This window comes from Salvelinus namaycush, chromosome 36 (assembly GCF_016432855.1).
Source record: "Salvelinus namaycush isolate Seneca chromosome 36, SaNama_1.0, whole genome shotgun sequence".
Classification (NCBI taxonomy): domain Eukaryota; kingdom Metazoa; phylum Chordata; class Actinopteri; order Salmoniformes; family Salmonidae; genus Salvelinus; species Salvelinus namaycush.
In genome coordinates this window covers 16745225-16755576 of record NC_052342.1, presented here as the reverse complement: position 1 = coordinate 16755576, position 10352 = coordinate 16745225, and the positions used below count along the sequence as shown (strand labels likewise).

Sequence of the window (10352 nt, the reverse complement as noted above, 5' to 3'; positions counted from 1 at the left end):
ACCTGACTGTGCCCACTAATGGTGAAGTCTGTGACTGTAGAAACATACTTGCCCCGCCCACCTGAGTATCCGTCTTTTCCAGACGTCTATTTCCTGAGTTTGAGGGGTGCAAATTCCACTTGTCACTTCAATCTCCATGGATTGATTACTTTCATTTTACTGCTGAGACTCTTTCATACTGGTGCTTGTGCCTGTCATTTTTTCCGGTTAACGTTACAGCCGTGGAAATGTGTCAAACACACTCCGGTAATGGATGAAATGGGCTCAATGGGATACAATGGTTTTCCATTGAATCTATAAGAACGCTAAAACATCATCAGGGATTTAAATAACAAAGACATATCTATGTAGACAGTATCAAACTAAAAGTGTCCCTCAGAATCTGTCACGTTCCTGACCTGTTTTCTGTTAGTTTTGTATGTGTTAGTTGGTCAGGACGTGAGTTTGGGTGGGCAGTCTATGTTTTCTGTTTCTATGTTGGTTTAAAGGGTGACCTAATATGGCTCTCAATTAGAGGCAGGTGTTTTTCATTTCCTCTGATTGAGAGTCATATTAAGGTAGGTGTTTTCACACTGTTTGTTTGTGGGTGGTTGTCTCCTGTGTCTGTGTCTATGTCACACCATACGGGACTGTTTCGTGCGTTCGTTATTTTGTGTAGTCATTTTCCTGTTCGTGAGTTCTTCGTGTTTCATGTAAGTTCGTCGTCCAGGTCTGTCTACTCCGTTTGTTGTTTTGTTAGTTTATAGTGAAGTTCGTGTTTTCGTCTTTTCTTTAAATAAATATGTCAAATCACAACGCTGCGCCTTGGTTCAATCACTACTCCTCCTCTTCGTATGAAGAGGAGGAGGAACACCGTTACAGAATCATCTGACTAATGAACAAGTCAACCACCAAACCCCTGAGAAGAGTCAGCTAGCTGACTGTGGTTTTGACACATGATCCTCCTATAGAAATAGTGTATGTGTGTATGGAGGGGATAGCTGAAGCTGAGGCTAGCTGGGATACCAGTAGTCACCATAGCAAAGGTTTGTAGGGGAGGCATGTATCTGTGCATGGTGGGTGTAAAAACTAACTAACATCTGCACATTCTGATACCAAACTGATCTCAGCTCAGATCTCTATTCTCGTTCCATCCTCCTTTCCTCCAATAAAGAGGAAGGAACAAGTGTGAGGTCATGTAGCCAATCATAAGAAGAAGTTGGTCAGAAAATTAACACGCCATCAACCTCTACTCTTTTTTCTCACAGTTTTTGTAAGTTTCTCGATAATTTTCTCTCTATTTTCTGTGTGACGGTGAAGAGGTGTGATCTAAACAGACTGTCATCATATAGGAAGTAGAGGGGTTTGTCAGAAGAACTGTAGTTCAGAGAAAGTCACTTGTCAGTGGGACAGAATGGAGAACACAATGCTCTGTGTGCTGCTCTGTAAGTACTGACGTTGTATTAGTGTTTGTGTGTTTGTCTATGAGCACAATGCACTAACATTAAAATTACTAATCTATTACTATATTAGTACACACTTCTGTATTACTTCTGTACTGTAATGACTTTCTTTGTCTTTGTTGAAGTGCTGAGTATCCTCATCTACTGTGGACACTGTGGTGAAGATGATGGTAGATATTAACTTATTTGATCAAACTTCCATCTCTTTATGTTTCATAATCTTTGTCTCTGCTTTTCCTTCCTCACGTTCATTAATGTTATGAGAAAAGGTGATTCAGTTGTGAATGTATGATCTGCAAAGAAGTAGGAAACATAGTTTATGTACATGTATTACTTGACTGATAGGTGATTGTGTTATGATGGTTGTGTTTATGAAGGTAGACTAAAACCTGTATTGGAGCCAGTATGATACATCATACCAGCCTTATTTCTGTCTGCTTGAACTCCAACTCAGATACACATGAAAACATGAAATGACCTAGGGAATCGATAGAATATCATTTAGAGATGCACAGAAACAATTTAACATTCAAAATGAGTGAACCTTTCCTTTAAGTTGAAAACATGTGGCTATTTTGTCATATGAAAATGTATAAAAAAAGTTATGTAATCGCGTTTGAAAATCCACATGTGAACCTTCATGTGAAATATCATCACATGTGAAGTGTTCCAAAACCACATGGTTTCACATGATTTCACATCTGACCAGTCTGACAGCATCTCACCATTATGAAAAGCCTCTCACCAGTCTGACAGCATCTCACCATTCTGACAGCATCTCACCATTCTGACAGCATCTCACCATTCTGAAAAGTATCTCACCATTCTGACAGCATCTCACCATAAACTCATGGAGCATGAATGTACTGATAGGAATGAAAGATCTCAAGAGCTGACTTTGCTGTCATAACGATATGAATGAAAGAGCTAATCAGATCTTTCATTAGGAGAAGTTTTATTTTTTACAAACAAATGTCGAATTTGTTTGTAAATGGCATGTTATAGAAGGGTTCAGTCTACAGGTAACTGAAAAAATAAAGGAAACACTTCAATAAATTAAGGATACAAAGTCAAATCAAATCAAAGTGTATTTGTCACGTGCACCGAATACAACAGGTATTGAAATGCCTAAACAACAGTGCAATTTTTAAGTAAAAAATAGGTATTAGGTGAACAATAGATAAGTAAGGAAATAAAAAACAACAGTAAAAAGACAGTGAATAATAACAGTAGCAAGTATATTGAAAGCATGGGGTGCTTCCACACAGGAAGTTGCAGACTATTTTAGAATCTGTGCCAAGGCACATTGATGCTGTTCTGGTGGCTTGTGGTGCCCCAATGCCCTATTAAGACACTTTATGTTGGTGTTTCCTTTATTTTGACAGTTACCTGTAGCAGTAGGCTACATGGAGAATGGAACAGTTGGATGGGAAAACGTCTCGAATCGTGCAAAATGGTGTATAACATTGTGGATAAAGTTCAGTATGACACAATTTCATGCATACAACATCTAAATACCTGCATCATTAAACTGAGAGCTTTACCGTTTCTAAAATGACGTGTTAGGGTGATTTTAGAGACTGTTCATGTTTTTGGGGGTTTCCCATAAGGAGGATGAGGAAGTGATTTGCTGTTTAGGGTAAGTTTTAAATCACAAAAAGGTGTCTGAACTGTTCTATAACATGGTATTTACATTAAAAAAATAGACATTTGGTTGTAAAAAAGCAAACTTCTCCTTTAATATTAGTGAATGACTCTGCACATGAGTTGATGGTGAGATGCTATTCAGTCATTTCAACCATTTACTGTAATACTAGCCTACGTATTACGTTGTGGACTGGAGCCCCACTAAATATGTTGGCCTTCCGTATTTCAATATTCAAGTAGTGGATGTATTGTTATACTGAAGCTCTTTTTAGTTACATTTTTATCCATGGATGTTTGTGTCTGAGAGAGAATGTAAAGAATGATGTAAGAGCTGCAAGTATTTAGTTGCACAATATACACTGAGTGAACAAAACATTAAGAACACCTTCCTTGCAACTGTTTATTGTGTGCAGAGAGACCTATAGCTGTTCTGACCCTCCAACCCAACTGGAAACAGATATTCATTGGAGAGACTGTCACTATGAGATGTGACATACAGGGAGGAGGAGACTCTGACTGGCAGTATGAGTGGCATAACAACACGAAGTCAGTCTACTCTAATAAAAAGCCAGAGTACAGAATCAGTCCTGTATACACGGCTAACAGTGGTTCATATACCTGTCAGGGTGTAAAGGGAATCAAGCGCTCTGAAACCAGTGATGCTGTACAACTGACTGTGTCTGGTAAGTCTAACTAATCATGTAAACATCTCAATGGGTAACTATAATCATTTACAATGAGAGTAAAAAACATTAAGAACACCTTCCTAATATTGAGTTGCAACCGTCCACTTTTTTCCCTCGAGAGAGTCTCAATTCGTCACGGCATGGACTTTATAAGGTGTCAAAAGCGTTCCACAGGGATGCTGTCCCATGTTGATTCCAATGCTTCTCACAGGTGTGTTAAGTTGGCTGGATGTCCTTAGAGTGGTGGACCATTCTTGATACACACGTGAATCTGTTGAGTGTGAAAAACCCAGGAGCGTTGAAGTTCTTGGCGCAAACTGGTGCACCTTGCACCTACTACCATACCCCATTCAAAGGCACTGCAATCTTTTGTCTTGCCCATTCACCCTCTGAATGCCACACATAAACAATCCATGTCTTAATTGTCTGAAGGCTTAAGAATCCATCTTTAACCTCTCTAGGGTATGTGGGACGTTAGCGTCCCACCTCATCAACAGCCAGTGATACTGCAGGGCGCCATATTCAAAACAACAGAAATCCCATAATTTAAATTCCTCAAACATACAAGTATTTTACATCATTTTAAAGCTACACTTGTTGTAAATCCAGCCAAAGTGTCCGATTTCAAAAAGGTTTTACGACAAAAGCACACCAAACGATTATGTAAGGTATGAGCCAAGTCACAGAAAAAGACAGCCATGTTTCCAGCTAAAGAGAGCATTAACAAAAAGCATAAATAGAGATAAAATTAATCACTAACCTTTGATAATCTTCATCAGATGACACTCATAGGACTTCATGTTACACAATACATGTATTTTATGTTCGGTAAAGTTCATATTTATATCCAAAAAATCTGAGTTTAGGCCAGATGCTACTGTATCACTTGGCAAAAAGCCTGAGAAAATGCATAGCGCCACATTAAAATGAATGACTATGAAAATTACTATAAAATCAAACTTTCATTAAATCACACATGAAAGATATCAAATTAAAGCTACACTGGTTGTGAATCCAGCCAACATGTCAGAATTCAAATTGGCTTTTCAGCGAAAGCATACGATGCTATTATCTGAGCATAGCACCATTGTAAACAAAAGAGAGAAAACATTTCAAACCTGCAGGAGAGACACAAAACGCAGAAATAAAAATATAATTCATGCCTTACCTTTGACGAGCTTCTGTTGTTGGCACTCCAATATGTCCCATAAACATCACAAATGGTCCTATTGTTCGATTAATTCCGTCGATATATGTCCAAAATGTCCATTTATTTGGCGCGTTTGATCCAGAAAAACACCGGTTCCAACTTGCTCAAACATGACAACAAAATATATCAAAGGTTACCTTTAAACTTTGCCAAAAATGTCAAACTACTTATGTAATACAACTTTAGGTATTTTTTAAAGTTAATAATCGATCAAATTGAAGACTGGATGATATGTGTTCAATACAGGATTAAAACGATATGTAGCATGCCTTCGGTTTGATTGAAACGCATGTCCAGGACACCAGGAGTGCCTCGACTTCAAGATGGCCGTATTTCTTCATTACACAAAGGAATAACCTCAACCTATTTCTCACGACTGTTGACATCCCGTAGGAACTGCAAGCAAGTTGCTTAGAAATCTGGTTTCCCAATGAAGCCTCATTGAAAAGACAGTGACCTCAAAAAAAAAAGAATCTGAATGGTTTGTCCTCGGGGTTTCGCCTGCTAAATAAGTTCTGTTATACTCACAGACATGATTCAAACAGTTTTAGAAACTTCAGAGTGTTTTCTATCCAAATCGACTAATAATATGCATATCTTATCTCCTGGCGATGAGTAACTGGCAGTTGAATTTGGGTATGTTTTTCATCCAAACGTGAAAATGCTGCCCCCTACCCTAGAGAAGTAAACTTGTCTACTCCCCTTCATCTAAACTGATTGAAGTGGATTTAACAGGTGACATGGATGGATTTACCTGATTTACCTGGTCAGTCTATGTCATGGAAAGTTCCTAATGTTTTGTACACTCAGTGTATATTGGATATTTTTTGATTGTGTTTCCACAGCTCTGCCCAGTGCCACATTGAGTGTCTCTCCTCAGGGTCCCCTCTACTCTGGAGATACAGTCACTCTGCAGTGTGACATACCAGACTACACAGACTGGACGTACTACTGGTACAGAAACAACCAACCATTTTCCAGTACCCATGGTAAAACCATTACCATCTCTCTCCCCGACCAGGATGGTCAGTACCAGTGTGCGGGGACCAGGACAGATCGGCCCCAGAAGTCTCAACTCAGCAGAGCCCTCTCTATCCAGTTTATTGGTGAGCTTGAGACTCAGTCATTGACAAAGAGTAAAAAGTGGCTCTATGTACAAACTCCAAATGCATTTATTCCCAATAATAAACTTTTGAAACAATACCATGATTGCAAGATTTCACAATATTTGTTCTCATCTTATGTATGAATCAACAACTGACTGCATTGTCTTTCAACAGCTCTGCCCACGGCCTCAATGAGTATCTCTCCTCAGGGTCTCCTCTACTCTAGAGAGACAGTCACTCTGCAGTGTGTCATACCAGGCTACACAGACTGGATGTACTACTGGTACAGAAACAACCAACAGTTTTCCAGTCAGACCAGTGAAACCATCACCATCTCTCTCCCAGACCAAGCTGGTCAGTACCAGTGTCAGGGGAAAAGGACAAGGCGCCCCCAGTGGTCTAATCTCAGCTCATCTCTCCCCATCATCGTCACTGGTGAGCTATTTTCAATCTGGACATTATCAAGTCTGAGCCAATGTGGGATAATCTTATAGAATACAGACATGCATACTGTAAATTCTAACTAAATCGAGTCAACATACACATTACGGAAAATGTAATTTTATCAAAACTTTACAGCAACAGCTCAATTATTTTAAACACCAAGCATATATGCAGATGTTTTAATATTCTGCTCTGAATTTCCTCAGCTCTGCCTGAAACTACACTGAGTGTAGAGCCAAACCCTGTGTTCCCTGGAGAGACAGTTACTCTGACGTGTTCAGTAGGGTCTGACAGTAGCTGGAGCTATAAGTGGTACAAAGATCATTATAATAATGTAGTATCCCAGTCTGTCAGACACACTACAACAGGAGACACCCTCACCATCAGTAGAGCTGCTGAGTCTGACCAGGGTCTCTACTTGTGTCAGGGACAGAGAAGATCCAGACCCACATCTTTACAACAAAGTAATGTTATTACCCTTACTGTGAATGGTGAGTTACTTTGTCGTGTATCTCTTGTGTGTCAAACACTATTTATATTGAGTCAATCAAATAGACATGGTCAGTGTGTTAATATTTAGTTACTGTATTACCTACTGAAGTAAGATCATCATCTGGAAAGATTGGTTCTCTGACTACATATGTCTTAATATTTAACTGTGTTTCTACAGCTCTGCCCACGACCTCAGTGAGTATCTCTCCTCAGGGTCTCCTCTACTCTGGAGAGACAGTCAGCATGCAGTGTTATATATCAATGTACACAGACTGGACGTACAGCTGGTTTATAGAAAACAACCTCAAATCTAGTACACCTGGTAAAACCATCACCACTCTGTCTAACCAGGCTGGTCAGTACAGATGTGTTGGGGGGAGGACAGGTCGGCCTCAGTGGTCTCAAGTCAGTGTTTTCCTCCCTATCAGTGTTACTGGTGAGTTCACTATTGATGCTCCATCACTAACTTGTTGAGGTTGTTGTCATAGTGTATCAGGACACTGGATTTGACCACACAAACATATTGCAAAACCAACAGATTATCAGCCGTCCACTACACTGACTTCAGACAAAGAGAACATATTCACAGGAGACAGTGTGACACTGAGCTGTACTGTAGAATCTCCTGGATGGACGTTTTACTGGTACAGACACAGACCAGACTCTACACCAGTAACCACAACCTCTGGATACTCCTACACACTCAGCTGGGTCAGTGTCTCTGATGGAGGACAGTACTGGTGCAGAGCTGGGAGAGGAGACCCAGTCTACTACACCCTGTACAGTGACTCAGTCCAGATAAACATTACTGGTGAGTCTGAAACAGTTTTATGATAAATGGTTGCTATTTTACATTGATAGAAAGTGGGGTATAATATTTTGTCTGCTTACTGTATCCCAACAACTGTAGCTAACTTGAAGCTATATTCATGAGTAGACCTATTGATAAATACACACATTTAAAATTGTGTAGCTGTTAATTCAGTTAGTTGTCTGTGTTGTGTCTGTGCAGAGAAACCTGTCGCTTTTCTGACCCTCCAACCCAACTGGACCCAGATATTCATTAGAGAGACTGTTACTATGAGATGTGACATACAGGGAGGAGGAGACTCTGACTGGAACTACAGATGGTATAAGAATAGTCAGTTATTCAGCCCCTTTAACACAAAGACTGAGTACAGAATCAGTCCTGTCTACATGTCTAACAGTGGTTTATATACCTGTGAGGGTGTCAAGGGAAACAAGATCTCCAAGACCAGTGATGCTGTACAACTGACTGTGTCTGGTAAATCTATTTAAGCTTATACGAGTCATGGTTACCGAGAATATTTTTTATATTAAAAGTTTGAAACCTGCCTTTCCTTCTTAACAGGTAAACCCAAGGCTGTCCTGAGTATCTCTCCTCAGTGGCTGAACCCTGGAGACTCAGTGACTCTGAGCTGTGAAGTTGACAAGACGTCTACAGGCTGGAGGTTCTCCTGGTACAGGACTGTTCCCTACAGAGCTGGGTTACCCTCCCTATCAGACAAGTCTTACTCTCTACAGCCCCTATCTGACAATGTGACTAGTGAAGACTCCTACACTCTGATCCCTGCTGGTCCTACTCCTACAGGAGGATATGTGTGTAGAGCTGGGAGAGGAGACCCAGTCTATGACACACTCTACAGTGAACCACAGTTTCTCTGGTCAGGAGGTAACTAACTGCATTCAAACATATTTAAGTCTCCCTCATGTGTATAATATATATTATTTAACTAAAGGTTTGACTCTGTCTCTCTTTGTTTCAGATCTGCAGCCTTCAGTGTCTCTCAGAATAAGTCCCAACACAACTCAACAATTTAAATCAAAGTCTCTCTCACTGAGCTGTGAGGAGAAGGGGAACTCTACTGGATGGAGACTGATGAGAAACACAGAGAGAGGAGTAGAGTCAGTGTGTGTCTCTAACTGGGAATCAATAACAGGGTCTACATGTACCATCAGCTACACATTCACACGGGACAGTGGAGTGTACTGGTGTGAGTATGGATCAGGAGAGTACAGTAATGCTGTCAACATCACAGTGCCTGGTATGTCTATTGTATGACATTCAAACAGAAAAACAAAATGTCATGATAATAGGATGTTCAATTCTGTAACTGAATTGCATCTCTTATAAAATACATGATCATCATATTTTGAGGGTGACGACTCCAGTATGCAGATTTTCAGTATTATTTATATATTATGTTAAACAGCTGGTGATGTGATCCTGGAGAGCCCTGTTCATCCCGTGACTGAAGGAGACTCTGTGACTCTGCGCTGCAAATACTGGACAACCAGCTCAAACATCAAGGCTGATTTCTACAAAGATGGAGTTCTCATCAAGAATGGGACCACAGGAGAGATGACCATCCCTGCAGTATCCAAGTCAGATGAAGGATTCTACAAATGCAAATACCCTGACAAGGGAGAATCACCAGAGAGCTGGATGACAGTGAGAGGTGAAAAAACGATTATGATCTCAAGTTAACTTTTCATCATCTGTGTGATAGTTATTTAAGTGTTTATGTTAATTAAAATAAATTTGGATTTGTACTCCCATAGAAAATATAATCTCAACAAAATTATCAAAAGATACAGGCCAGTCTATACTCCTATATTATCTCTCTCAGTCTGATGGTTGTGCTGTTCTCTCTCCAGTCGTATCTCCTGGATCCTCTACATCAGTCTTAGAAGGAGTGGTTGTGGGTCTGGTTGTTGCTGGTGTTCTGCTGGTCATTATCCTGGTCCTGCTGTGTCGATTTAAAAACAGCAAAGGTGAGATTTATATTATTCAAATTTAACTCTGTAGTTCATGTAATTACAATAGTTCAAAACATTAATTACCTGATATAATAGTATGCATTTCTCATTACAGGTTCCTGTTTTAACAGAATATTCTTGTGAGTACACCTGTCTCTCAACTATGTTAATTCAGTAACATATCGTCTTAGTTCTTCATGAGTATATCTCTCCCTCTAGGAACCCCCAGACCCAGAGAACCAACCAGGACCCCCAACAGGACCAAGGATCTACCCAGAGTCAGGCTCCTGATGCTGGGTATACACTTCTGCAGCATGGTCAGTCTCTCAGCCCAGACCTCTATCACTCCTCTCTCTGTAACCTCATACACTGACTCATCAACATCCACTTTGTATAACAACATGTTACTGTACTCTCTGTCCCTAGACAAGTTGAGGGAGAACCAACCTAACTAACCTGTCTTTCTCTTCTTTGACCAACAGGTGGTGCTCACATCTACGACACGATCAATCCCTCAGACAACAATGTTAATGGTACTGTATAG

General features: G+C 40.1%; 1 protein-coding gene across 1 annotated transcript; it reads left to right on the top strand.

The window, feature by feature from the left end:
* Window positions 1-1542: 1542 nt before the first annotated feature.
* Window positions 1543-10352, top strand: LOC120030280 (basement membrane-specific heparan sulfate proteoglycan core protein-like). The gene is made up of 14 exons (XM_038975617.1): window positions 1543-1612; window positions 3503-3772; window positions 5831-6091; window positions 6266-6526; window positions 6742-6847; window positions 7206-7222; window positions 7566-7838; window positions 8040-8312; window positions 8400-8720; window positions 8815-9093; window positions 9262-9507; window positions 9707-9823; window positions 10028-10105; window positions 10291-10352. The coding sequence occupies exons 1-14, from the start codon at window positions 1543-1545 to the stop codon at window positions 10350-10352; spliced, it is 2634 nt and encodes an 877-aa protein (XP_038831545.1).

What these genes read in the sequence shown, in the direction of transcription:
- LOC120030280 (XM_038975617.1), top strand. Translation starts at nt 1,543, where the DNA reads ATGACTTTCTTTGTCTTTGTTGAAGTGCTGAGTATCCTCATCTACTGT. An exon ending in AGTCCAGATAAACATTACTG is followed by an intron (nt 7,839 to 8,039) that starts GTGAGTCTGAAA and finishes GTGTCTGTGCAG; the next exon opens with AGAAACCTGTCGCTTTTCTG. An exon ending in ACAGTTTCTCTGGTCAGGAG is followed by an intron (nt 8,721 to 8,814) that starts GTAACTAACTGC and finishes TCTTTGTTTCAG; the next exon opens with ATCTGCAGCCTTCAGTGTCT.